A 27,702-nucleotide genomic window follows, 5' to 3' on the forward strand; every position below is an offset into this window, starting at 1 on the left:
GAATAATGACAAACGGTCAATCTATTGTCATTTCATATAATAATAGACAAATGTTGAATTGGAAAGGACCTGGGGAGATCTCATGGTCACCCCATATGTTGAAGGTTGGGAGGGTAGGAATTTTTTCCATCCCGGTCACTAGGAAACTAATGTCCAGGTGCTCAGAGCCATTAACTCTTTTGTAAGAGACAAAGGCTGTAGCTGGGTGGGGTAATGGGAGGAGGCACTCTGGCCCTTGAGACCAGCACTTGCTCGTGGGACACCGGGAGGAAAGCAACTGCTTTTGCTTCTGGCTGCAACTGCGGGACATCTAACTGTGCTCTGCTTTCTCCTCCTGGCTGGGTGAGCTTTTGCTGGGGAAAAGGCGCGGGATCCAACCCCTTTTCCCTGCCGGGAGCATGCGCCTTCCCGGCTGCGCTTTTGCAACAACTGCGGAGAGGTCCGGCTCGCCACGGCGTCTGCCATGACTGCAGAGTCCCTGCCACCTCGCTGGCTAGCCCGGGAGAACCAGCCCCTGCCCCTGCCACCCTGCTCGCTGCTCCGAGCTCTCTGCTGCGCACTGCTTGGTGCTCAGCCTGTTCGCCATCATCAGCTGCGTGAAGCCGACCTGACCCTGCGCCACAGCGCCACCTGCAGCTGCTCGGCAGTCATCGCACCTGGCCGGGAGCTCAACAGCGCCCCTGCTGGTTGTGACCGTGATTGCACCAAACGGGAAAGTGCTCGGCAGCCCACGGACATCTTTCACCAGATTTCTGGTTTTGTTTGTTGTTGCTGTTCTTGTTATTGTTTGTTTACTCTGGTATAGATACTAGTAATATAACTGCTGTTCCTTTCCCCATACCTTTGCCTGAAAGCCCTTGATTCCAAAGATAAAATAATTCAGAGGGAAGGGGGGTCACATTCTCTATTCTAAGGGAGGGTTCCACCTCTCTTAGCAGACACCTGTCTTTCAAACCAAGACACCATATTTTGAGCGGGTCTTTAAAGACCCATCCTGCTGCTCGAGTCTTGTTCAGTCATGCTTTGACCACCTCCAGTGACAGAGATCCCACGGCCTGCTGACCCCCTGTGCTGGTGCCCAGTCAGGGTTTGCTTCCCCACTGGTTCTGGCAGGCTGAAATCACAGGGGTTTGGAGAAACCAGAAGTTTATGTGATTGCACGAAGTACCTGCTTTTCCTGCCTCTTTGCAGTGGTGTTTTTACACCAAGTCTCATGTATGAAATTCATCCACAGTGTGACCGACACCAGAAATATTCCAGTATTAGATGATAAAGACAACTTTAAATAGGATAAAGAGATTGGTAACTTCCTCAGGTGCTGTCTGGAGTAGTAACACCATTGCAGAACCAAACCCATACCAAACTAAGCTTCAGCTGAGAAGCTGAAGAGAATGGGACAATCTGGGAACGAATAACTAGGGAACAAAGCCTTCTGCAGGTGGTAGATTTTCAAACGTTATGGGATGGACCATGGGAGAGCTAGTGAGACACTGCCCTGCTGCCCCAGCACCAGGAGTCACAGGGCCTGCCATGGTGTTTCCAATCAAGCAAGACAAAGGAGGTGTTTGTCAGATCCCCAGTGACAGTGAGGGAAGGCACAGCTGACACATCAGACTGATTAAAAGGTTCTTTTTCTCAGGGCGCAGCTAATGATGCACAGCTGCAGCAGTTTGACTGTAGGAATTACTATCACTGCTCATTGTTTGTGGGGTGGGGATGCCTTGGAGGAGCCTGGAACTGTCTGTGGTGGTGCTGCATGGACGTATCCAAACCAGTTTGAGAGACAGGGATGTAAAGGGACAGGGAGACAGGGAGAGTGAGAGGAGAAACTGAGGCACAGAGGGAAGAGAAGCTTCCTGTAGGTCATTAAGGCTTTCAGCTGTGAGCTGAAGCCTTCCAGGTCTCCAGTGCTCTGTTCATCCAGTTGGGAGAATGGAGAACATTTTAGCTCTGAAAAAAATGCCAATACTGCTAATTCTTTGGACACAAATTTGTCATTTTAGGGCTTAGAGCTCTTTTCCCCCTGGTTCTGACTGGAAAAGGTGAACATTTATTATATCAAGATAAGATTTTCATGGTCATGTTTCTGGTTCTTTGACACTATTCAGGGTGACTTCTGCATTGGTAATCAGAATATAACACACCATGAAATTGCAAAAGATGAGTTCAGAGGTGTTCTACAAAGCTGGGGGAAATCCTTCCCTGTCTCAGGCAAGAAGAGTATGAAAAGATGAAAGTTCTCCAATTTTCTATTATGTTCAAAAGCCAGTGGCAACTTGGGGTATGGAAGTTGCCTTTCAGAGAGGACGGATGGTTAGAAAGATGGAACATGTCTCCTGTGAGGAAAGGCTGGGAATGTCCAGCCTGGAACAGAGAAGGCAGACTGTAGACCTCCTTCAAAAGGCAGAGAAGGTGGCCAGGGCAGTGCTTGGCTGAGTGTGGCCCAGGCAGGGCTTTTATAGCAGCCCCAGCATTGCTCAGCTCCAGCCAGGCCAATCTGCACAGGGGACACTCCCTGATGCAGATGGCACTGGCAGTGACACCAGGGCTGTGCAGCCCCTGCCCCTCCCTGAGTCAGCATCCCCCAGGTGCCACCCCAGTGCATCCTGCTGCCCAAGCGTTCCTGTCCTTCCTGCCACATAAGCAACTTGATAGCAGGGATGTCACCCAGGAATTGGCTCCAGGAAAACCTCTAATTGTGAAAACAGGGTGGGGCAGGGCTGGAATCAGCCATGGCCAGGTAAAAATCTCTGCTACTTGTCCCAGCTAGCACAGGAAGGACACACAGATTCTTTGTCCTCAGCCTGGCAGAGCTCCCTGGGCCGTGCCTTGAGGCAAGAGTCTGACTCTGCAGGGTTGGCCAGCAATGAACAGATCCACACCATGGTGACAGCTCCTACCACTCCTGCCCCAGACCTTCCAAACCCTCACAGGTGTCCCTGGGGCCCCACACTGGGTGACATCCCTGCTATCAAGTCTCTCACCTGGCAGGAAGGACAAGAACGCTTGGGAAGCAGGATGTGCTGCGATAGCACCATGGGGGATGCTGACTCAGGGAGGGGCATGGGCTGCACAGCCCTGGTGTCACACCAGCAGCATCAGCATCAGGGAGTGTCCCCTGCTCAGATTGGCCTGGCTGGAGCTGAGCAATGCTGGGGCTGCTATAAAAGCCCTGCCTTGGCCACACTCGGCCAAGCACTGCCCTGGCCACCTTCTCCTCCTCAGGGACAAGGGTAAGTGTGCGAGAGCTTCTGTTCTCAGCTCCCTGCTCCAGCCTCGGCCCCTGTGGCTCGGACACTGCTCTCCACTGCTCTCCTGACATCGCTGCCCTCTCTTGCAGAGCACCCTCTCATCCTACACCAAGATGTCCTGCTACGACCTGTGCCCACCCAAAACCAGCGTGGCTGTGCCCCAGCCCATCGCCGAGAGCTGCAATGAGCTGTGCACCCGCCAGTGCCCCGACTCGTCAGCCTTGATCCAGCCGCCCCCCGTGGTGGTCACCTTCCCCGGCCCCATCCTCAGCTCCTTCCCCCAGCAAGCCGTGGTGGGCTCCTCCGGAGCACCGGCCTTTGGCGGCTCCCTGGGGCTGGGCGGCCTCTACGGTGCCGGCGCCACCCAGGCCTCGGGGGGCCTCTGCACCTTTGGCAGAGCCTACGCTGCTCCCGCCTGCAGCCCTTGCGTCTTGCCCCGCTACAGCAAGAAGCTCTGGGACACCTGCGGGTCCTGCTAGAGCCACAAACACAGCCCACCCCAAACACTCACGGCCGCCTCAGCCCAGCATGCAGAAGTTGAGCTCTGCACCACCTGCCCTGGGCTCCTGCAGCCCCTGACAACCAGCCTGACTCTGGCCTGCCCACTGTCTCTCTCCCAGTCTCCCCTCCTATTTGTTCATAATAAAGTCTTCCTGCATCCTATTCTTGTCTTCCTCCCATTTTATCCTAAATCAGGAAGACCCCAGCAATTAGGGCATTGTAAGACAGGCGGGGAATGGAAATGGGAGGTCAAGGGGAAGGTGAAACAGACGAGGGAAGGGCAAAGTTGAGATTAAAGAGGAGAAGAAAACGCTATCAAAGCTGAAGTGGAAACAGAAGAATGATGGGAAGGGGTTGGGTTACGTGAGGGACAATGACGAGAAGGAGAGAAGGCGAAGGTGAAGCTGAAGGGGAAGGGGAAGGAGAAGGAAAGGAGAAGGAGAAGGAGAGGGAGCGGGAGAAAGAGAAGGAGAGGGAGCGGGAGAAGGAGAAGGAGAAGGAGAAGGAGAAGGAGAAGGAGAAGGAGAAGGAGAAGGAGGACACGAAGAAAGACAAGGACAAGGAGTTGAAGAAAGACACGGACATGGACAAAGAGAAGGACAATGAGATGGAGAAGAAGAATGAGGGCAAAGGCAAGGACACAGAAAAGGAGAATTAAAAAAAGGTGATAGAGAAGGAGCAGTGGAATGGAGGAAGAAGGAGACAGAGGACGAGATGGAAAACAAGGGGGAGAAATAGGAAGATAAAGCAAGAGACATAGGAATAGAAATCAATGGGGAAGGCAGAGGCAAAGGTGAAGGTGAAGGGAGAAGGAGAAAGCAGGGGAAGAAGGCAAACACAAGGACAAGGACAAGGACAAGGACAAGGACAACGACAACGACAAGGACAATGACAATGGAAAACACAAGAACAATAAAGAAGGACAAAGACAAGTGCATGGGCAAGGACAAGGAGAATAAGAAAAATGAAAAAGAAGTGGAAGGGGAAGTGGAAGGAGGAAGGAGAAGGAGGATCACATGAAAAAAAAAGGAAAGGAGAAATATAAATAGGAAGATGAAGAAAGATAAAGAGAAATACAAATAGGAGAAGGCAAAGGAGAAGGTTTAGGGAAAGGCGAAGGAGAAGACGAAGCGGAAGGGAGAACAGGAAGGAGGTCTAGAACATGAAGGAGCTGATGACAAGGTGATGTAATGTACAAGACAAAGGGAAGAAGACACCTCCAATTGTTGTCAGTTCCAATGACCGCAGCAGAGACATAGAAACAAAAAATGGTCGAGCGCTCCCAGGATGGGAGGGCTCCCCTTTGGCCCAGGATGGTTTCCAGCCCCAGGGACAACCCCACACATTCACAGTCTGACTTCAGGACTGAAACAGCCCCTGGTCTCATGTGCTGCAGGCAGGAGATTCCTGTGTTCAGGCAGAGTCCTTGGAACTCACCTGCTGGACTGTGTGGGGTGGCAGCTGCCAGGGCTGGGGGATCTGCCCAAAGGAACCTCTGCTTGGCAGGAATGGTGATGAGAGACTGCCCTGAGTGGGCTGGCAGAAATCATGAGCAGGGAGATGAAGACCCGCAGCCCATGGTGGGCATCGGGAGTAAAACGAGAGAGGCAGGAGTTGGATGCAGGATTGTTTATTTTAATTACAGAAAAGAACACACTGGACACAGACACACGAGGCACGGGCAGGGTTTCTCCCCAGGCTTCCAGACATCTGCTCCTTCAGGGTTGTTCCAGGCAGGGGCTGCTGCCAAGAGAAGTGAGTGCCCTGAGGGAACATGGTGGAGTCAGGAATGTGGGCACAGGCAGGAGCAAGGAGGGGGAGATGCAGCTTTGGGAGAGGGGCAGGGAAGGAGAAAAGAGAGGAGGAGCAAAGCTGAGGCTGCCAGGAGGCTGCCGGGCTGGTGTTTGTGGCTCTAGCAGGGCCCGCAGGTGTCCCAGAGCTTCTTGCTGTAGCGGGGCAAGACGCAAGGGCTGCAGGCGGGAGCAGCGTAGGCTCTGCCAAAGGTGCAGAGGCCCCCCGAGGCCTGGGTGGCGCCGGCACCGTAGAGGCCGCCCAGCCCCAGGGAGCCGCCAAAGGCCGGTGCTCCGGAGGAGCCCACCACGGCTTGCTGGGGGAAGGAGCTGAGGATGGGGCCGGGGAAGGTGACCACCACGGGGGGCGGCTGGATCAAGGCTGACGAGTCGGGGCACTGGCGGGTGCACAGCTCCTTGCAGCTCTCGGCGATGGGCTGGGGCACAGCCACGCTGGTTTTGGGTGGGCACAGGTCGTAGCAGGACATCTTGGTGTGGGATGAGAGGGTGCTCTGCAAGAGAGGGCAGCGATGTCAGGAGAGCAGCAGAGAGGGCAGTGCCCGAGCCACAGGGGCCGGGGCAGGAGCAGGGAGCTGAGAACAGAAGCTCTCACACACTTACCCTTGTCCCTGAGGAGGAGAAGGTGGCCAGGGCAGTGCTTGGCCGAGTGTGGCCCAGGCGGGGCTTTTATAGCAGCCCCAGCATTGCTCAGCTCCAGCCAGGCCAGCCTGCGTAGGGGACACTCCCTGATGCTGATGCTGCTGGTGTGACACCAGGGCTGTGCACCCCCTTCCGCTCCCTGAGTCAGCATCCCCCTGGTGCCATCCCAGCACATCCTTCTTCCCAAGCGTTCCTGTCTTTCCTCTCTCATGAGGAACTTCATAGCCCAGATGTCAGCCAGGAATGGGCTCCAGGAACACCTTTCAATGTCCAAACAAAGGGGGCAGAGCTGGAATCAGCCATGGCCAGGTGGACATCTCTGCTCCTTTCCACATAGAGGTCAGGAAGGATATTCAGGGTTTTTGTTCCAGCCTGGCACAGCTCCCTGGGCAGTGCCTGGAGGGAGATGGGGTCTGGCTCTGCTGGGCTGACTGGTGATGCACAGATCCCCAGCGCAGTGCAGGCTCCTGCCACTCCTTCCCCAGATGCTCCAAACCCTCATTGGTGTCCCTGGAGTGGGTGACATCCCTGCTATCAAATTGCTTATGTGGCAGGAAGGACAGGAGCACTTGGGCAGTGAGATGTGCTGGGATGGCACCAGGGGGATGCTTACTCAGGGAGGGGCATGGGCTGCACAGCCCTGCTGTCATCATCGTCGTCACCATCGCGATCATCATCATCACCGACACCATCATGAGCAACAGTAGCATCAGGGAGTGTCCTCTGTGCTGACTGGCTGGGTTGGAGCTGAGCAATGCTGGGACTGCTATAAAAGCCCTGCCTGGGCCACACTCAGCCAAGCACTGCCCTGGCCACCTTCTCCTCCTCAGGGACAAGGGTAAGTGTGTGAGAGCTTCTGTTCTCAGCTCCCTGCTCCTGCCCCGGCCCCTGTGGCTCGGGCACTGCCCTCTCTGCTGCTCTCCTGACATCGCTGCCCTCTCTTGCAGAGCACCCTCTCATCCCACACCAAGATGTCCTGCTACGACCTGTGCCCACCCAAAACCAGCGTGGCTGTGCCCCAGCCCATCGCCGAGAGCTGCAATGAGCTGTGCACCCGCCAGTGCCCCGACTCGTCAGCCTTGATCCAGCTGCCCCCCGTGGTGGTCACCTTCCCCGGCCCCATCCTCAGCTCCTTCCCCCAGCAAGCCGTGGTGGGCTCCTCCGGAGCACCGGCCTTTGGCGTCTCCCTGGGGCTGGGCGGCCTCTACGGTGCCGGCGCCACCCAGGCCTCGGGGGGCCTCTGCACCTTTGGCAGAGCCTACGCTGCTCCCGCCTGCAGCCCTTGCGTCTTGCCCCGCTACAGCAAGAAGCTCTGGGACAACTGCGGGTCCTGCTAGAGCCACAAACACCAGCCCGGCAGCCTCTTGGCAGCCTCAGCTTTGCTCCTCCTCTCTTTTCTCCTCCCCTACCCCTCTCCCAAGTCTGCATCTCTCACTCTCATTGCTCCTGCCTGTGCCCACATTTCTGGCTCCACCATGGTCTCTCAGGGCACTCATTTCTCTTGGCAGCAGCCCCTGCCTGGAACAACCCTGAAGGAGCAGATGTCTGGAAGCCTGGGGAGAAACCCTGCCCGTGCTACGTGTGTCTGTGTCCAGTGTGTTCATTTCTGTAATTAAAATAAAACAATCCTGCATCCAACTCCTGCCTCTCTGGTTTTAGTCTCAATGCCCAGCATGGGCTGCAGTGCTTCCTCTTCCTGCACATGGTTTCTGCAAGCCCACTCAGGGCAGTCTCTCATCCCCATCCTTGTCCGGCAGAGGTGCCTTTGGGCAGATCCCCAGCCCTGGCAGCTGCCACCCCACACAGTCCAGCAGGTGTTCTCCAAGGACTCTGCAGGAACACAAGAATCTCAACGCCTGCAGCAGATGAGATCAGGGGCTGTTTCAGACCTGCAGTCAGGCTGTGAAAGTGTGGGGTTGTCTCTGGGGCTGGAAACCACCCAGGGCCAAATGAGCCAGGGCTCCAATACCTTCTGTTTCCATGACATTACTGAAGTAATTGGAACTGAAATGAAACAGTAGGCTTCCCTTTCCCTGTGCCCTGCACATTACATTGCCTTGTCGTCAGCTCCTTCTCCTTCTCCTTCTCCTTCTCCTTCTCCTTCTCCTTCTCCTTCTCCCTCTCCCCCTCCTCCTCCTCCTCCTCCTCTTCCTTCTCCTTCTCCTTCTCCTTCTCCTTCTCCTTCTCCTTCTCCTTCTCCTTCTCCTTCTCCTTCTCCTTCTCCTTCTCCTTCTCCTTCTCCTTCTCCTTCTCCTTCTCCTTCTTTGCATACTCCTTATCCTTCTCTTTATACTTGTCTTTCTATCTTTGTCTTTCTATGTATATGTCCCGTTCTCCTTGTTTTTATCTCCTTCTCCTTCCTTCTCCTTCCCCTTCTTCTTCTCCTTCTGTTTCCTTTTTTTATTGTCCTTGTCTTTGCCCTTTCCCTTTCCCTTTCCCTTTCCCTTTCCCTTCCCCTTCCCCTTCCCCTTCCCCTTCCCCTTCTCCTTTCTCTTCTTCTTCACCTTCCCTTAATCTTCTCCTTTGCCTTCTCCTATTTGTCTTTCTACTTTTCTTTCTTTCTTTAACTTCCTATTTATATTTATCCTTCTCCCTGCTGTCCATGTGATTCTCCTTCTTCCACCTTCCCCTTCTTCTGTTTCATTTTCCAATATTCCTTGTCCTTGCCCATGCAATTTTCTTTGTCCTACTTTATTGTTCTCCTTGTCCTTGTCCTTCACTTCTTCTCCTTTGCTCCATCTCCTTCTCCTCCACCTTTGCCTTCACCTTCTCCACCAATTTCTCTTTCTATGTCACTTGATTTATCTACCCATTTATGTTTCTCCTTCTCCTTGTTTTTCATCTCATTCTTCGTCTCTTTCTTCCTGCATCCACTTCTTCTCTTTATGTTTCCTTTTTTTGTTCTCCTTGTCAATGCCCGTGTCTTTGTTCTTCTTTATTCTTCTCCTTCTCCTTGTCCATGGTCTTGTCTTTCTTTGTCTCCTTGCCTGTGTCCTTGTCCTCTTTCTCCTTCTCCATCACCTTCTCTTCCTCTCCATCTCACTGTCCTGCTCCATCTCTTTGTCCTTCTCCATTTCCTTGTCCTTGTCCTTCTTCTTCCTGTCCTTCTCCCCATTCTCCTGCTTCTCTCCATCCCTTTCCTTCTTCGCCTCCTTCTCCATCACCCAACCAAACCCTTCCCATCCATCTTCGGCCTTCTCTTTGATAGCATTTTCTTCACTTCTGTAACCTCCACGCTGCCCTTCCCTCTTCTGTTCTACCTTCCCCTTGACCATCCATTTTCCAATCCCTGCCAGTCATGCAACTCCCCCATTACTGGGGTCTTCCTGATTTGGGAAAAAATGGGAGGAAGACAAGACTTGGATGCAGGAAAACTTTATTATGAACAAAGGGGCAGGGGAGAGTGGGAGAGTGACTGGGAAGGCTCCAGGCAGGCTGGTTGTCAGGGGCTGCAGGAACCCAGGGCAGGTGGTGCAGAGCTCAACTTCTGCATGCTGGGCTGAGGCGGCCGTGAGTGTTTGGGGTGGGCTGTGTTGGCTCTAGCAGGGCCCGCAGGTGTCCCAGAGCTTCTTGCTGTAGCGGGGCAAGACGCAAGGGCTGCAGGCGGGAGCAGCGTAGGCTCTGCCAAAGGTGCAGAGGCCCCCCGAGGCCTGGGTGGCGCCGGCACCGTAGAGGCCGCCCAGCCCCAGGGAGCCGCCAAAGGCCGGTGCTCCGGAGGAGCCCACCATGGCTTGCTGGGGGAAGGAGCTGAGGATGGGGCCGGGGAAGGTGACCACCACGGGGGGCGGCTGGATCAAGGCTGACGAGTCGGGGCACTGGCGGGCGCACAGCTCGTTGCAGCTCTCGGCGATGGGCTGGGGCACAGCCACGCTGGTTTTGGGTGGGCACAGGTCGTAGCAGGACATCTTGGTGTGGGATGAGAGGGTGCTCTGCAAGAGAGGGCAGCGATGTCAGGAGAGCAGGAGAGGGCAGTGCCCGAGCCACAGGAGCCGGAGCTGGAGCAGGGAGCTGAGAACAGAAGCTCTCGCACACTTACCCTTGTCCCTGAGGAGGAGAAGGTGGCCAGGGCAGTGTTTGGCAGAGTGTGGCCCAGGCAGGGCTTTTATAGCAGCCCTAGCATTGCTCAGCTCCAGCCAGGCCAATCTGAGCAGGGGACACTCCCTGATGCTGCTGGTGATGCTGATGCTGATGCTGCTGGTGGTGACACCAGGGCGCTGCAGTCCCTTCCACTCCCTGAGTCAGCATCTCCCAGGTGCCATCCCAACATATCCCGCTGCCCAAGTGTTCTTGTCATTCCTGTCATGTGAAGGACTTGATGGCAGGGCTTTCACTCCAAAATGGGCTCCTGGAACATCTTTAATTGTCCAAACAGGGTGGTGCAGGGCTGGAATCAGACAAGGCCAGTTGGATATCTCTGCTCCTTGTTCCATGTAACTCATGAAGGACATGTGGGTTATTTTTCTCCAGCCTGGCAGAGATCCCTGTGCAGTGCGTGAAGGCAGATGGAGTATGGCTCTGCTGGGCTGGCTGGTGATGCACAGATCTCCGATGCAGTGCAGATTCCTGCCACTCCTGCCCCAGACCCTCCAAACCCTCGCAGGTGACCCTGGATATCCACACTGGGTGACATCCCTGCTATCAAGTTGCTCATGTGGTAGGAAGGACAAGAACGCTTGGGAAGCAGGATGTGCTGCAATGGCATCTGGGTGATGCTGACTCAGGGAGGGGCAGGGGCTGTCACACCAGCAGCATCAGCATCACCAGCAGCATCAGCATCAGGGAGTGTCCCCTACGCAGGCTGGCCTGGCTGGAGCTGAGCAATGCTGGGGCTGCTATAAAAGCCCTGCCTTGGCCACACTCGGCCAAGCACTGCCCTGGCCACCTTCTCCTCCTCAGGGACAAGGGTAAGTGTGCGAGAGCTTCTGTTCTCAGCTCCCTGCTCCTGCCCCGGCCCCTGTGGCTCGGGCACTGCCCTCTCTGCTGCTCTCCTGACATCGCTGCCCTCTCTTGCAGAGCACCCTCTCATCCCACACCAAGATGTCCTGCTACGACCTGTGCCCACCCAAAACCAGCGTGGCTGTGCCCCAGCCCATCGCCGAGAGCTGCAATGAGCTGTGCGCCCGCCAGTGCCCCGACTCGTCAGCCTTGATCCAGCCGCCCCCCGTGGTGGTCACCTTCCCCGGCCCCATCCTCAGCTCCTTCCCCCAGCAAGCCGTGGTGGGCTCCTCCGGAGCACCGGCCTTTGGCGGCTCCCTGGGGCTGGGCGGCCTCTATGGTGCCGGCGCCACCCAGGCCTCGGGGGGCCTCTGCACCTTTGGCAGAGCCTACGCTGCTCCCGCCTGCAGCCCTTGCGTCTTGCCCCGCTACAGCAAGAAGCTCTGGGACACCTGCGGGCCTTGCTAGAGCCACAAACACAGCCCACCCCAAACACTCACGGCCGCCTCAGCCCAGCATGCAGAAGTTGAGCTCTGCACCACCTGCCCTGGGTTCCTGTAGCCCCTGACACTCATCCTGCCTGGAGCCTGCTCACTGTCTCTCTCCCACTCTCCCCTGCCCCTTTGTTCATAATAAAGTTTTCCTGCATCCAAGTCTTGTCTTCCTCCCATTTTTTCCCAAATCCGGAAGACCCCAGTAATGGGGGAGTTGCATGACTGGCAGGGATTGGAAAATGGATGGTCAAGGGAAAGTTGAAACTGAAGAGGGAAGGGCAGTGTGGAGGTTGTAGATGAGGAGAAAATGCAAAGAAGTGGAAACAGAAGATGGATGGGAAGGGTTTGGTTGGGTGATGGAGAAGGAGGAGAAGGAGAAAGACAGAAGTGGAGGGAGATACGGAGTAGGACAAGGCCAAGGGCAAGGACAAGAAGACCAAAGGACAAAGATAAGGGCAAGGACAATGAGAACAGGAAGGGGAAACTGAAGGAGAAGGGGAATGAGGAAGAAAGAGAAGGAGGATGCAATGGAAAAACAAAGAGGTGGAGAAATAGAAAATGGAAGACAAAGAATAAGATGCAGAAAGAAATAGAAGAAGGCAGAGGAGAAGGAGAAGGAGAAGGCGAAGGCGAAGGAGAAGGCGAAGGCGAAGGAGAAGGAGAAGGAGAAGGAGAAGGAGAAGGAACTGATGACAAGGCAGTGTAATGTACAGGGCACTGGGAAAGGGAAGCATCCTGTTTCACGTCAGTTACAATGACTTCAGCAGAGCCATGGAAGCAGAAAGTGGCTGAGCACTGGTAGCATTTGGCCCTGGATGGTTTCCAGCCCCGAGGATAACCCCACACATTCACAGCCTGACTGCAGGTCTGAAACAGCCCCTGATCTCATGTGCTTCAGTCAGGGGAGATTCGTGTGTTCAGGCAGAGTCCTTGGAACTCACCTGCTGGATTGTGTGAAGTGGCAGCTGCCAGGGCTGGGGTATCTGCCCAAAGGCAGCTCTGTCTGGCAAGTATGGGGATGAGAGACTGCCCTGAGTGGGCTGGCAGAAGCCACGTGCAGTGAAGAGGAAGCCCTGCTGCCCATGCTGGCCATTGAGTGTTGTCGTGGTTTAGACCCTGGCCAAATGCCAAGCACCCTTGGCAGCTGTTCACTCATTCTCTCCCCTGCAACCGCTGAGCAGAGGAGAGGAAAAAAACATTAACACAAGGTCTCAAGAGCTGAGTTAAGGAACTGGGAGAAAATGCTCCAAGGACAAAACAGGCTCATCTTAAAGTTGCAAAGTCATTTATTACTAACAGAGTCCGAGGAGTATAATGAGAAGTAAAACAAACCCTTAAAGACACTGTTCCTGCCCTAACCCCTCCCTCCTTCCCACCAAATGCACAGGGAGAGAGGGAGAGAGGGAGAGAGGGAGAGAGGGAGAGAGGGAGACAGGAAGACAGGGAGACAGGGAGAGAGGGAGACAGGGAGACAGGGAGACAGGGAGACAGACAGGGAGACAGGGCATGGGGGTGTAGGTCAGTTCATCACCAGAATCTTCTTCTGCTACTTTCGGAGAGGAGTCCTTCCCTTGCTTTGCCATGAGGTCCCTTGTTGGTTGTGGTGTTGTTTTGTGGTTTTGTGGGTGGGGTGTTGTTTTTTTGGTGGTTGTTTGGTGGTGTGGGTTGTTTTTGTTTGGTGGGTTTTGTGGGTGGTGGTTGTGTTGGGGGTGTGGGGGTTTTTGTGGGGTGTGTGGGTGTTTGTGTTGGTTTGGTGGGGTGGTTTTTTGGTTGTTCCCATGGGAGACAGGTCTCCATGAACCTCTCCGGTGTGGGTCTAACTCATGAGCAGCAGCATCCATGCACACTGCTGCAATGTGAGCTCCTCCCATGGGCAGATAGTCCCCCCAAAACTGGTATGGAGCAGGTCCCTCATCCACGAGGTGCAAACCTCCAAGGGCAGGCTGTTCCATCTTGGGAGCAAGGCTTCTCTCTCCACTGGGACTCCCACTGGAACATAGCCTCCTCCAGGCATCCACCTGCTCCGGCATGGGCAACCCTGCACGGGATGTGAGTGGATCTCTGCATCCCAGTAGACCCCATGGACTGCAGGGAGAAAGCTGCTCCACCATGGTCTTCACCACGGTCTGCAGAGGAAATTAATCTCCAGCATCTGGAGCACCTCCTCCCCCACCTTCTTCATTAACCTAGGTGTCTCCATGTTGTTTTCTATCACATACTGACACCTCCTCCTCCTTATCCGACTAGAAAGAACTGAGTGCACATATTGTTTTGATTTCTTCTTAAATGTATTATCACAGAGGAGATACCACCATCTCCAAATGACCCAGGCATGGCCAGCGGCATGGCCAGCATCTTCAGAGCCATCAGAGGTTGGCTACGCTGGACATGGGGAAAGCTTCCAGAAGCTTCTCACAGAGACACCTTTGTGGCCCCCAACTACCTAAAACTGGTCCAAGCAAAACCAACACAAGAGTAAAACCAGAGAGGCAGGAGTTGGATGCAGGATTGTTTAATTCGAAGCACAGCAAAGAACATTCTGGACACAGACACACGAGGCATGGGCAGGGTTTCTCCCCAGGCTTCCAGAGAGCTGCTCCTTCAGGCTTATCCAAGGTGGGAGCTGCTGCCAAGAGAAGTGAGTGCCCTGAGGAACCATGGTGGAGTCAGGAATGTGGGCACAGGCAGGAGAAAGGAGGGAGAGAGGCAGCCTTGGGAGAGGGGCAGGGAAGGAGAAAAGAGAGGAGGAGCAAAGCTGTGGCTGCCAAGAGGCTGCCAGGCTGCTGTTAGTGGCTCTAGCAGGGCCCGCAGGTGTCCCAGAGCTTCTTGCTGTAGCGGGGCAAGACACAAGGGCTGCAGGCGGGAGCAGCGTAGGCTCTGCCAAAGGTGCAGAGGCCCCCCGAGGCCTGGGAGGCGCCGGCACCGTAGAGGCCGCCCAGCCCCAGGGAGCCGCCAAAGGCCGGTGCTCCGGAGGAGCCCACCACGGCTTGCTGGGGGAAGGAGCTGAGGATGGGGCCGGGGAAGGTGACCACCACGGGGGGTGGCTGGATCAAGGCTGACGAGTCGGGGCACTGGCGGGTGCACAGCTCATTGCAGCTCTCAGCGATGGGCTGGGGCACAGCCACGCTGGTTTTGGGTGGGCACAGGTCGTAGCAGGACATCTTGGTGTGGGATGAGAGGGTGCTCTGCAAGAGAGGGCAGCGATGTCAGGAGAGCAGGAGAGGGCAGTGCCCGAGCCACAGGGGCCGGGGCAGGAGCAGGGAGCTGAAAACAGGAACTCTTGCACACTTACCCTTGTCCCTGAGGAGGAGAAGGTGGCCAGGGCAGTGCTTGGCCGAGTGTGGCCCAGGCAGGGCTTTTATAGCAGCCCCAGCATTGCTCAGCTCCAGCCAGGCCAATCTGAGCAGGGGACACTCCCTGATGCTGCTGCTGACACCATGTGCAGCCCATGCCCATCCCTGAGTAAGCATCCCCCAGGTGCCACCTCAGCACATCTGTCTGCCAGCGTTCCTGTCCTTCCTGCCACATGAGCAACTTGATAGCAGCGATGTCACCCAGTGTGGCGCTCCAGGAAAACCCTTAATTGTCCAAACAGGGTGGGGCAGGGCTGGAATCAGCCATGGCCAGGTGGAAATCTCTGCTCCTTGTCTCATGTAGCTCAGAAAGTACACACAGATTCTTTGCCCCAGCCTGACAGGGCTCCCTGAGAAGTGCCTGGAGGCTGAAGATGTTCTGCTCTGCAGGGCTGGCTGGTGATGCACAGATCCCCACTGCAGCATAGGCTCCTTCCGCTCGTTCTCCAGACCTTCCAAACCCACATAGGTGTCCCTGGGGCCACTCACAGGGTGACATCCCTGATACTAAATCCTTCACGTGGCAGGAAGAACAGAAATTCTTGGGTAAAGGGATGTGCTGGGGTGGCACATGAGGGATGCTGACTCAGGGAGTGGAAGGGGCTGCACTGCTCTGGCGTCATCGTCATCATCATCATCACCAGCAGCAGCAGCAGCATCAGGGAGTGTCCCCTGTGCAGATTGGCCTGGCTGGAGCTGAGCAATGCTGGGGCTGCTATAAAAGCCCTGCCTGGGCCACACTCTGCCAAGCACTGCCCTGGCCACCTTCTCCTCCTCAGGGACAAGGGTAAGTGTGCGAGAGCTTCTGTTCTCAGCTCCCTGCTCCAGCCCCGGCCCCTGTGGCTCGGGCACTGCCCTCTCTGCTGCTCTCCTGACATCGCTGCCCTCTCTTGCAGAGCACCCTCTCATCCCACACCAAGATGTCCTGCTACGACCTGTGCCCACCCAAAACCAGCGTGGCTGTGCCCCAGCCCATCGCCGAGAGCTGCAACGAGCTGTGCGCCCGCCAGTGCCCCGACTCGTCAGCCTTGATCCAGCCACCCCCCGTGGTGGTCACCTTCCCCGGCCCCATCCTCAGCTCCTTCCCCCAGCAAGCCGTGGTGGGCTCCTCCGGAGCACCGGCCTTTGGCGGCTCCCTGGGGCTGGGCGGTCTCTACGGTGCCGGCGCCTCCCAGGCCTCGGGGGGCCTCTGCACCTTTGGCAGAGCCTACGCTGCTCCCGCCTGCAGCCCTTGCGTCTTGCCCCGCTACAGCAAGAAGCTCTGGGACACCTGCGGGCCCTGCTAGAGCCACTAACATAGCCCACCCCAAACACCCACAGCTGCCTCAGCCCAGCATGGAGAGGTTAAGCTCTGCACCACTTGCCCTGGGCTCCTGCAGCCCCTGACACTTATCCTGCCTGGAGCCTGCCCACTGTCTCCCACTCTCCCCTGCCCCTTTGTTCATAATAAAGTTTTCCTGCATCCAAGTATTGTCTTCCTCCCATTTTTCCCAAATCAGGAAGATCCCAGTAATGGGGGAGTTGCATGACTGGCATGGACTGGAAAATGGATGGTCAAGGGAAAGGTAACATTGAAAGTTGAAGGCCACAGTGGAGGTTAAAGTTAAAGAAGGAGAAGAAAATGCTATCAAAGAAGTGGAAACAGAAGAACGATGGGAAAGGGTTGAGTTAGGTGAGGGAGGAGGAGAGGGACAAGGAAGAGAGGGAGAATGAGAGAAGGGGAAGCAGGCAAGGATGAGGACAAGGACAAGGACAACAACAAGGAAAGAAAACAGATTGTGAAGGGGAATGAGGAAGAAGGAGTAGGTTGATGAGATGAAAAACGAGGAGATGGAGAAACAAAAAAAGGAAGACAAAGAAAGAGAAGTAGAAAGAGAAATAGAAGGAGAAGACAAAGTAAGAAAGAGAAGCAGAAAAGTAGATACTAGAAGAAGGCAGAGAAGAAGGCAAAGGCAAAGGCAAAGGCAAAGGCAAAGGCAAAGGCAAAGGCAAAGGCAAAGGCAAAGGCAAAGGCAAAGGCAAAAGTGGAGCAGGAGCAGGAGAAGAAGAAGGAGAAAGGAGAAGGAGAAGGAGAAGGAGAAGGGGAAGGAGAAGGAGAAGGAGAAGGAGAAGGAGCTGATGACAAGGCTGTGTAATGTACAGGGCACTGGGAAAGGGAAGCCTCCTGTTCCAAGTCAGTTACAATGACTTCAACAGAGCCATGGAAGCAAAAAGGGGTTGAGTACTGGTAGCATTTGGCCCTGGATGGTTTCCAGCCACAGGGACAGCCCCACACATTCACAGCCTGACTGCAGGTCTGAAACAGCCCCTGATCTCATCTGCTGCAGTCAGGGGAGATTCCTGTGTTCAGGCAGAGTCCTTGGAGCTCACCTGCTGGACTGTGTGGAGTGGCAGCTGCCAGGGCTATGGGAACTGCCCAAAGGCAGCTCTGCTTGGCAGGAATGGGGATGAGAGACTGCCCTGAGTGGGCTGGCAGAAGCCACATGCAGGGAGATGAAGCCCTGCGGCCCATGGTGGGCATTGAGAGTAAAACCAGAGATGCCGGAGTTGGATGCAGGATTGTTTATTTTTATCACAGGAAAGAACACACTGGACACAGAGACATGAGGCACGGGCAGGGTTTCTCCCCATGCTTCCAGAGAGCTGCTTCTTCAGGCTTGTCTCAGGCAGCGGCTGCAGCTAAGAGAAGTGAGTGCTCTTAGGGACCATGGTGGAGTCAGGAATGTGGGCACAGGCAGGAGCAAGGAGGGGAAGAGACAGCCTTGGGAGAGAGGCAGGGAAGGAGGAAAGAGAGGAGGAGCAAAGCTGAGGCTGCCAAGAGGCTGCCGGGCTGCTGTTTGTGGCTCTAGCAGGGCCCGCAGGTGTCCCAGAGCTTCTTGCTGTAGCGGGGCAAGACGCAAGGGCTGCAGGCGGGAGCAGCGTAGGCTCTGCCAAAGGTGCAGAGGCCCCCCGAGGCCTGGGTGGCGCCGGCACCGTAGAGGCCGCCCAGCCCCAGGGAGCCGCCAAAGGCCGGTGCTCCGGAGGAGCCCACCACGGCTTGCTGGGGGAAGGAGCTGAGGATGGGGCCGGGGAAGGTGACCACCACGGGGGGCGGCTGGATCAAGGCTGACGAGTCGGGGCACTGGCGGGCGCACAGCTCGTTGCAGCTCTCGGCGATGGGCTGGGGCACAGCCACGCTGGTTTTGGGTGGGCACAGGTCGTAGCAGGACATCTTGGTGTGGGATGAGAGGGTGCTCTGCAAGAGAGGGCAGCGATGTCAGGAGAGCAGCAGAGAGGGCAGTGCCCGAGCCACAGGGGCCAGGGCAGGAGCAGGGAGCTGAGAACAGAAGCTCTCGCACACTTACCCTTGTCCCTGAGGAGGAGAAGGTGGCCAGGGCAGTGCTTGGCCGAGTGTGGCCAAGGCAGGGCTTTTATAGCAGCCCCAGCATTGCTCAGCTCCAGCCAGGCCAATCTGAGCAGGGGACACTCCCTGATGCTGCTGCTGCTGGTGACACCAGGGCTGTGCAGCCCCTGCCCCTCCCTGAGTCAGCATCCCCCAGGTGCCTCCCGAGCACATCCTGCTGTCCAAGCATCCTGTCCTTCCTGCCACATAAGCAACTTGATAGCAGGGATGTCACACAGTGTGGCTCTCCAGGAAAACCCTTAATTGTCTAAACAGGGTGGGGATGGGCTGGAATCAGCCTGGGCCAGTTGGATATCTCTGCTTCTTTTCTCATGTAGCTCAGGAAGGACACACAGATTCTTTGTCCCCAGCCTGACACAGCTCCCTGGGAAGTGCCTGAAGGCAGATGGAGTCTGGGTCTGCAGGGCTGGCCGGTGATGCACAGATGCCCACTGCAGCACAGGCTCCTGCCACTTGTTCCCCAGACCTTCCAAACCCTCGCTGGTGTCCCTGGAGCCCATTCCTGGGTGACATCCCTGCTATCAAGTCCCTCACGAGACAGGAAGAACAGTAATGCTTGGGCACAGGAAGAACAGTAATGCTTGGGCAGCAGGATGTGCTGGGGTGGCACCTGGGGGATGCTGACTCAAGGAGTGGCAGGGTCTGCAGAACCCTGGATGTCACCACCAGCAGCATCATCAGCAGCACTCCTGTGCAGACTGGCCTGGCTGGAGCTGAGCAATGCTGGGGCTGCTATAAAAGCCCTGCCTGGGCCACACTCAGCCAAGCACTGCCCTGGCCACCTTCTCTTCCTCAGGGACAAGGGCCATTGTTCCTCTATGGAGGGTCTTCCTGGAGCACCTAGGACAGGATAGTGGCAAATGGAAGTGTGCAGCTGGGCCATGGACATCTCACAGGTCTTGGGAACCTCACGTGTGCTGGAAACCAGTGGATGGAAGGAGGTTGCTGTTTTTGTCAGCAAGAAGAGTATGGAGAAATGAAATACTGAATTATGGCAGGAACAGAACAGAGCCAGGAGGGAAGGCTGGACAGAGGAGGAAAGTCCCAACAGCTTCCTCTGCAACACTATCTGCAGCCTAATCTTGGTTAGTCTCCTACAGTTATCAAATGCATGGGCATTGATGGGAATTATGGTAGCCTTTAACGTCTCAAAAATGGATTGAAAGGTAATTACTGCTTATATTGGCTCAGCTTGCTCCTCTATGGGTGTAAAAGTTGTAAAATTTGAATAAAGTGCAATCTTGGGCTGCCTTTTCTCACTTTAAATTTCAAAATGGGCAAAAGTAGGTCTAGAATGGAGGTTTGGAAACTTAGAAAGGCGAACTTTGAAATATAAGGAAATGAATTATTGAGTCTGACTAAGCAGCTCTGGGATCTGTGAGCAGAGAAGGCACAGGTACTTAAAATTCAAAATTCAAAAGGGAGAAAGAGCTGTGAGAAGAGGAATGTTTGAGAGGTTACAAACTGAAAAGGAAAGTTAGAGTAACCAAAAACCCACCTCACCCAGGAAATTAAAATTAATAATAGTAAATGGCACTTAAGCCACAGAAACCAAGGGGAGCCAAGAGAAAATTAGGACAGTTGCACACTTGAGACCAAAATACATCTAAAGTTACCTATTGCCAAGCCTGAAAATCTTATTTACCACAATTAACAGCAGCACTAAGGTAATATCAAGGGCAGCAATAGAATTCCCAGGGTAAATTAGAGTGGGATGTGAGGTCTGATGTCATCTGAGGAGAAGCCACAATTTGGCCTGATTCAAGGGAAAAATAAAACACTGATTCCTACCCAGACCAGTAACAGCAGTGGCAGAACAACAGATCGAATGGGGACCATGGATAATGACTGGGGAAATCAGGGAAGGGTAACAAATAAAACACCTCTGTCTAGAACAGAATGATGCCTGGTTCAGAAAAGTGTGGATTCTTAGTTGGATGTCAAACTTATGGAACAAGAACAGATAAAGCCAGGGGAGCAGGGAGAAATATATAAAGTACAAGATAATTTAACAAAGGTAAATTGTTTCTGGATAATTTAACAGCCTTTCCTGGTAGATCAGTGCTGCCATGCATAGGACATACATGAACTAAATCCCTTGCACTTTCTGTGAGATCATAATAAATTAGCCACGAATTTGGGCTCTGGAGCTGAAAGTGAATAAAAGGAGCCTGCAAGTGTTCCCACTGAAGAGGGAATTACCAGAGAAGGTAATGGTGGTGCTCAGAGACAGTTCTGCATCCAACAGGACATGGAGTTGTCTGGCTGGGAGGGATCTCTGGAGAGAAAACTCCTCTTAGGTCAGAGTTGACTGCAAAGTGAGATCTCTTTAGTATGGGATGGTCTGAGCTTTGTGACTGGAATGTGACACCAAACTAGGAAGTCCTACCAAGTCTGGCAGAAGATCTGGATCTCACTCTTTGAAATGGGTCAGGTGAGGAGACATTTGGGAGCACAAAGCAGACTCGTGTCCTTAGAGCTTCTTGACCAAGGCTGTCTTTTATGGTGTTTGCCGTAAAAAGGGGGGCCAGGAGTTAAAAAATAAAAATGAATGAGCTGCAGGCATAAGGAGGGTGGAAAATTTTAAGCATTTATAGGTTGCACATGGCTTTTTATTTTTAATGCTGGACCAACCAACTCTGACACTCATATGAGACTTATTGTACAGTTAAGGAATCCCAGACTGGTTTGGGTTGGAGGCACCTTAAAGCCCATCTCGTTCCACCCCCTGCCATGGAGAGACACCTTCCACCAGACTGGGTCATTCTTGTGTTCATAATTCCTCCAGGGGGAAATGCTCATGTGACAGATGGAACATAAATCCCATGTAAATATCAGTAGGAACTGGGAGGTAGGTCTGCAGCAATGCCTGGAAGTAGATCATGAGCCAGTTTGGACTGGAAATAAGGATAACCTTCCTATTTCAAGAGTAAAGTGCACCATGGCTGTCAAGTCAGCATTCACCTAAAATCCGGTGGCCAATTCATCATACCCCAGTGGCAAATGTTGGGATCAGAGTCACAGAGAAGTGCCCAACTCCTCCAGTACCTGTGGTGGTCTCAGAGAGGTCAGTGAAGCACCTTGGTGTTCTTGCGCTGTGGTCTTCATTACTGTGGCTAAAATATTTTTACATAATTGGCCAAGAAAGGCAAGGACACCTGGGCTGTTCCAGCCGGGAGTAGGACCAGGCAGTGATCTTCCCCCTGTGCTGGGCACTGGTGAGGTGCCACCTTGAATCCTGGGGTCAGTTCTGGGCTCCTCATGACAGGAAATAAATGGAGGGACTGGAGCATGTCCAGAGGAGGGAACAAAGCTGGGGAAGGGTCTGGAATACCAGGAGCAGCTGATAGAGCTGGGGGGCTCAGCCTGGAGAAAAGGAGGCTCAGAGGGAACCCTGTGGCTCTGCATAACTCCATAACAGGAGGGTGCAGCCAGGCAGATTTGGGCTCTGCTCCCAGGGAACAAGGGACAGGACAAGGGGAAATGGCCTCAAGCTGTGCCAGGGAAGGTTTAGATTGGATATTAGGGAACATTTCTTCATGGGAAGGACTGTCAGGCACTGGCAAAGGCTGCCCAGGGCAGTTCTGGAGTCACCATCCCTGGAAATGTTCAAAGGGTGCGTGGGTATGGCACCTGGGGACATGGTTTAGTGGTGGCGCTGGCTGTGCTTGATGACTTTGGAGGGCTTTTCCAGCCTTAATAACTCTGTGATTCGGAAAGTTCCTCCTTGAGGGAACCTGGCAATAATCCTGCAATCCCTGTGTCTTGTGGGATACAGATGGATTGGTTGTCCCATCCCTCTGCATCTCTTTGTCCTTCTGCCCACCTGCCTCATGTGGAACAATCAGTGCCTTTTTTAGTGAATCAGAGTCTTGCGGCTCAGTCATCCTCTGTGATACACATGATGCCAGGGAAGCAGAGCTCCTGGAGGAGCTGCTGGCAGAGGTGGAATAAAAAACAATCGTTTTGATAATGGAGCATTTTCTGAAGGTTTTATAATTCACTATCGGAGTAAAACCACTACAGGAGCTGCTCTGCTCAACCCATCAACCTGGAGAAAATGCTTTCCCCTCTTGAGTCACATTTGGTGTCACGAAGCAGGAACAAATGTTTGAGTGAAAATGCTCTCAGTAATAGTGAGGCATTTTAGCTACTAGAAAGAGGTACAAGGTGGTTAAGCCATTAGCAAGTTCTTAATGTAAAAAATGCTTTAGATAGAGGGAAACTGGCAAAAATGGGAAAATTACTCTTTATCAAGATTATGAAATGCTTTCCATTAACTAGGTCCAACATATGCTCCTTGTTCTACACAATCTATCAGATTATAAGGAAGATTTCTTCTAAAGCTAATAAAACCATTTTTGAAATATTCACTCTTTGCTCATTTGCATTTGCTTACAGAAAATTGTGTCTACTGTAAAGACAGCAAAGCAGTAATTATTTAAATTAGTTTGATAGATGTTTAGTAATGCTTTGATTAAAATATCAATTTTAGATACCAGTAAGTTTGTGAAAAGCAGGGCGTTTAAATGATAATGAATTTTTCTTCAAGAAATAGTTTCATTCTGCACAAATGATTTGGAATGAAAAGCCCTTTTCATATAAAAATTTCAGGCACTCAAACAATGGAGCCAGAGCAGAACTGAGGTCAATCTGGTGACCCAGCTGGATCATTATAAGACAGAAAAGGGGCCCATCTCTGTCAGATGAAATATGGGTGAAACCCCCCTCCACAAGAGGAGAGTTTTATTATATGGGTGATGCCCAAGTAACTCCAACTTGCCTGGAAAATTGTCCTGTAGGACTGACAAACTTTGCTCAGGGATGAAGCTGAAGGTCATTGGCAAAAGGCAAAGCCAAACCAACACATCCACGGGAGCAACAGAGCCCAGGCCACCCTAGGGCTCCTGTTCCATCCTACAAGGGATCGGTGAGCCCTGGAATCAGAGAGTAGGAATTTGTGGGGATCCATAGGCTGTTGCTCCAGCTCTGCATATTCATCTCCCCTGATAAATATTCATCTAATCTCTACATCAGAATATTCCACAATCTCCCTGCTGACTCTGACCTAAATCCTGTTATGCAAATGAAACTGAGTCATTTCTGTCCTATCCATAATGGGTTTGGAAACAAGGCTATTTGTGTAAATCAGCTCTTTCTCTGGATAAACATCTCAAATCCCTTTTTTTCCCTCCTGGTTCCCTATCCAACTGGTCTGCCTCTTCCCCAGCTCTTTAAACTGGCAATATCATTCCCACTTAGATCCCTTTTGAGCACAACACAATGATCACTGCACATGCTGAAAGAAAGGCAAAGAGATATTTACCCAGAGCAGCTGTGGCTGCCCCATCCCTGGGAGTGTCCAAGGCAAGGCTGGACAGGGCTTGCAGCAACTTGGGATAGTGGAAGGTGTCCCTGCCCATGGTAGGGGTGGAATGGGATGTCTTTTAAGTTCCCTTCCAACCCAAATCACTATGGGATTCTGTGATTCCATGATTCTATTATATAGCAATGCATTTTTTTCCCTGTGTTCTCTTCCAGCAACAATGTGTTCATACTCACCTTAGGACCTATTACTGCTTCCCAGGTCTCTTCTATGGTATTGTCACCAAGCTTCATTTCTCCTGCCCAATATTTTCTGAAATATTTATTCTTACTTGGACAGAGCAGCATGCTGAATTGGTATATATCAAACCAGACCTATGTTTTTTAGGGCCTTTTTCCATATTCTTAGGGTTTTGCTGAATTTTAAGCTTTTTTCCCACCTTCAAAAGCGATGGGCAGAGGAAGAAGATGTGGTGACACTGGTTAGCTGAAGATGAATTCTCATTTGGAAAATGTAAGGCTTTGGTGGGAGATTTGGACTGCAAATGGGCGGCCAGGGGTAGATTCGGTCTCCAGATTAAAATGATTACGATTCAAAGTTCAGAAATGTTGTGAATGGCAAACCAGAAATTACTCCCTCCTCCCACCTGGCAATTACTTTAATGTAGAGGGACACAAGCCCTGTTACCTATTGTAGCCTGAGCAGTCAGCTTGGGAGCACTAAATTAGATGTGGAGCTGGCCAAAAAACCAGGATTTCTATCTTTTCTCTATAAAACCGTGCTTCTGAGACAATAAAATTCTGAGTGAACAGGAGCAGTAAATGTGATGTAGGTGTCTGCTGCACCAATGAGCAACATGCCAGGCTCTATGCCATGTTCATGAACCCAGGCAGGAGTGCACCATGTCCTCACTGGAGATTTAGTGCAGCCAGCCTCAGATTCTCCTAAACAAAACCCAAAATGGAAATATTTAGAGTTCAGTAAAGGATTTTTTGCTAACAAGATTTCATTTAATTAGCAAATCTGTGAGCACGGCTGAGCTGCTGTGAGAAAATCCCATTGGCTCTCACTGTGCCGATGTTTGCTGTTGGGTAGGAACACCAGGGAAGTGAAGCAAGCCCACAGTCAAGCTGCAGTAATCGCTGAAAACTGTCTGGGAAATGGTCTTTGCTGAATTTCATTTCCTCATCTTTTACTCAGGCAGTCACCCACGCCAGTTTTCAAGTGAGGGCTGAGCAATATTTCACCGTCTGATCCTCCACAAACCAGCACCTTCAGTATTTCTTTCACTGCACAGCTAAAGGCGACCTTGCTGCATTAGGTTGCACCAAATAATTGTGGAACAGAGAGGAAGAGCCAGATGCTAAAATGAAAATAATTCAGCAACAACAAAGCCTTTTCCATTGCCGTGAGCACATTGTGAACCATTGGGAAATTGTGCCAGCAGCTTATATCTGCACAGTCCCAACCACAGCTGAGTGCGACTCAAAAGCCGTTCAAGGGGCTTTAAGCTGATGAAGGACAGATTTAGATGGGATATTGGGAAGGAATTCTTCCCTGTGAGGGTGGGGAGGCCCTGGCACAGGGTGCCCAGAGAAGGTGTGGCTGCCCCTGGATCCCTGGGAGTGTCCAAGGTCAGGTTGGACAGGGCTTGGAGCAACCTGGGATAGTGGAAGGTGTCTCCGCCCATGGCAGGGGGTGGAATTGGATGACCTTTAAGGTCCTTTTCAACCCAAAACATTCTGGGATTCTGTGATTCTAGCGATATCAGTGCTTCACAAATGGCATAATGGAAAATGGTAAGAGATTAATCACTGCTGTGTCTCAGACATAAACTCCTACCGAGTTGTCCTGTTTTTTCCTTGCAAGCTTTAAATTCTCCAAGAAGATCCATGCAGATTTTTATGACCAAATCCACAGTCTTGTTTCAGCTGTTGTTTGAAAGAGGCAAATCGACTTTAACAGGCTCATTATCACAGCTGAGGAGAGGAAAGAAAGGCCAGCTGCTGATGTTGGAACAGACAACAGATCTCCTCTTGACCTTCAGCCCCCATCACCCCTCCACCCTCTGTCCCTGGAAAAATCCCCACCCCATCGTGCCATGGTGTGAATCAGCACCTTTCTCAGGAGTTCTCCAATTAAGATTCAGCAGCGCTTGGAGAGAAGCAGTCGGCCCACACTGGACTAATTAATTTTTCCTGCCTGAGTAATTACAGTCCAGAGGTGACCATGAAAGCCAAGCAAATCAATTTGTGTTTTACTGAGATCCTCATCAGTCACGGAGCACTAACCAAGAAGAAAAAAAATGGCCAGGGACAGAGCTGGCCCCTGAACAGCAATCAACAAAGGTTGCTCTGAACCACAGTCCTCAAAATCTTTTTGGTTGGTTTTTTGGGTTTTTTTTGGCCCAATCACTCTGCTGCTCAAAAATTTAAACTCCATCTCCCTCACTGGCACTCACATTCCCTGCAACTGTCTCATTCCAGCCAAAAACCCTTCAAAGCTCAGTTTATGAAGATGAGCACAATCATTTTGCAAATGTCTCAGCAAGTGTTGGGAGTGACTTTCCCACTTTCCAAACAGAGGCAATATGCTGCTCTGCTGAGCCAGTGCGGTACCACCAGCAGCTGAACCTATCTCCCAGGAAAAAACTTTCCCAAATGTGCCAGGGATGCAAACAGACAGCTGTCTCCACACACCACTTGTTGATAGACTTGTGAAATGTCTTGTTCAGCCGTAACAGAGAACGTCCCAGAAAAATATTGCCTCCTGAATCCAAGGACTTCTTCCTTTCCCATCTAAGTTGTTCCACAGAGTTCATGCAGTTCTAGATGGATGGTTTGGCTGGTGGTATGATGGAGAAGATCAAGTTTTTCCTACGCTGCAAAGAACTGGAACACAGAGTTCTCCCAGAAGGGGTGTGAGTATTTGTGGACAGGAGCTGTCTCACCTGGCATGGTGCAGGTGGGAGGGATCTCACTGTGGAAGTGCCAGCTGAGACTGACCTTTAAGGTCTCTTCCAACTCAAATAATTTTATGATTCTATGATAGGATTTTGGGATTCTTCTGCCCAGGTCAAACCAGGAGGAGGAGTCCAATGGGGCGCATGTGTCCCAAAGTCACTCCTAAACATCCACTTGATCTGTGTTTTGATGGCCTGCTGTGGCAAGGATGGTGCTGCTAACACCACATATTTGGGCTGTCCTGAAGCCTGTCTCAGGATGCCTCATCCCTCAATGGAATCAAGGAAGGAGTAACACCAACTTAGGTAGGGAGAAACACTGTCGAAGTCAAATGTTCCAGCTCTTCTCCAAGAGATGCAGCACCAGGAGACACAGAAGCAGCATCCAACCAATATGCTTTTTCTCTTAAAACACTTGGATACCAGCAGATAGCAGATACCTGCAGACCCTCCACTGAACATTGTTGCAAAAAGATTCATATCAGGGGAGCCATGAAGACCCCTGAGGAGCACACTCAATCCCATGCTGGACTCTACATGTGCCACATTTAATTGCAACCCCTCAAGCTCAGAAAGGGCTGGGAAGATCATCTGAGACACATCACAAACCGAACAAACACAGAGAAGGTGCAGGAGCCACCTTTTGTCCTGGAGAAGATCTGGGTCTGCCTGGCTGTAAAGATGTTCCTGACAAGCTGACAGGAACTGAGGTGTTGCCCACACAGTGTCCCTGCTGCTGTCACTGAATGAGGGTTTGTTTGCAGGTATTATGACCTGGAAGTAGAAATTTAGGAATGTGTTATCTCTAAGGAGCAGCACAATCTCTTCCCATGCAGTCAAGAACACTCACAGAGGGAGAATGATTTAGATTAACACAAGGAAGCTGCTGAGTTCCCAGTCAGAACTCCTGCGACATGTGGATGATATTGCAAAGAGCCCAACAGAAATCATTGTTTCCAGTGCAGTGGCCCAGGCACATTCACCTGGGTCTGGAGGATACTGCTGGTGTGTTAAAGATCTGATTGAA

General features: G+C 52.6%; 8 protein-coding genes across 8 annotated transcripts in view; 3 read left to right on the top strand and 5 right to left on the bottom strand.

The window, feature by feature from the left end:
- Window positions 1-2,803, bottom strand: part of LOC146428446 (scale keratin-like) — a 108,834-nt gene extending 106,031 nt beyond the window's left edge. The window contains exon 1 of the mRNA XM_085079909.1: window positions 2,392-2,803. The gene's annotated coding sequence lies outside the window, so the exon portion shown is untranslated. The remainder of the gene's footprint in view (window positions 1-2,391) is intronic.
- A 561-nt stretch (window positions 2,804-3,364) lies between these two features.
- LOC146428451 (scale keratin-like) lies at window positions 3,365-3,735 on the top strand. The gene has a single exon (XM_085080010.1). It carries the CDS (start codon window positions 3,365-3,367, stop codon window positions 3,728-3,730), a length of 366 nt encoding a protein of 121 aa, XP_084936136.1. The 3' UTR covers window positions 3,731-3,735.
- A 1,631-nt stretch (window positions 3,736-5,366) lies between these two features.
- On the bottom strand, window positions 5,367-6,051 carry LOC146428452 (scale keratin-like). The gene has a single exon (XM_085079862.1). It carries the CDS (start codon window positions 6,028-6,030, stop codon window positions 5,665-5,667), a length of 366 nt encoding a protein of 121 aa, XP_084935988.1. The 5' UTR covers window positions 6,031-6,051; the 3' UTR covers window positions 5,367-5,664.
- A 3,581-nt stretch (window positions 6,052-9,632) lies between these two features.
- On the bottom strand, window positions 9,633-10,142 carry LOC146428453 (feather keratin 3-like). Its single transcript, XM_085079845.1, has one exon. It carries the CDS (start codon window positions 10,105-10,107, stop codon window positions 9,742-9,744), a length of 366 nt encoding a protein of 121 aa, XP_084935971.1. The 5' UTR covers window positions 10,108-10,142; the 3' UTR covers window positions 9,633-9,741.
- A 1,076-nt stretch (window positions 10,143-11,218) lies between these two features.
- Window positions 11,219-11,790, top strand: LOC146428454 (scale keratin-like). The gene has a single exon (XM_085079863.1). The coding sequence runs from the start codon at window positions 11,240-11,242 to the stop codon at window positions 11,603-11,605; it is 366 nt and encodes a 121-aa protein (XP_084935989.1). The 5' UTR covers window positions 11,219-11,239; the 3' UTR covers window positions 11,606-11,790.
- Window positions 11,791-14,072: 2,282 nt separating this feature from the next.
- Window positions 14,073-14,883, bottom strand: LOC146428455 (feather keratin 3-like). Its single transcript, XM_085079860.1, has one exon. It carries the CDS (start codon window positions 14,790-14,792, stop codon window positions 14,427-14,429), a length of 366 nt encoding a protein of 121 aa, XP_084935986.1. The 5' UTR covers window positions 14,793-14,883; the 3' UTR covers window positions 14,073-14,426.
- A 1,000-nt stretch (window positions 14,884-15,883) lies between these two features.
- LOC146428456 (feather keratin 3-like) lies at window positions 15,884-16,389 on the top strand. Its single transcript, XM_085079886.1, has one exon. It carries the CDS (start codon window positions 15,905-15,907, stop codon window positions 16,268-16,270), a length of 366 nt encoding a protein of 121 aa, XP_084936012.1. The 5' UTR covers window positions 15,884-15,904; the 3' UTR covers window positions 16,271-16,389.
- A 1,142-nt stretch (window positions 16,390-17,531) lies between these two features.
- On the bottom strand, window positions 17,532-18,224 carry LOC146428457 (scale keratin-like). Its single transcript, XM_085079828.1, has one exon. It carries the CDS (start codon window positions 18,193-18,195, stop codon window positions 17,830-17,832), a length of 366 nt encoding a protein of 121 aa, XP_084935954.1. The 5' UTR covers window positions 18,196-18,224; the 3' UTR covers window positions 17,532-17,829.
- Between the last annotated feature and the right edge of the window lie 9,478 nt (window positions 18,225-27,702).

This window comes from Lichenostomus cassidix, chromosome 21, assembly GCF_008360975.1.
Source record: "Lichenostomus cassidix isolate B80296 chromosome 21, HeHo_3.0, whole genome shotgun sequence".
Taxonomy (NCBI): domain Eukaryota; kingdom Metazoa; phylum Chordata; class Aves; order Passeriformes; family Meliphagidae; genus Lichenostomus; species Lichenostomus cassidix.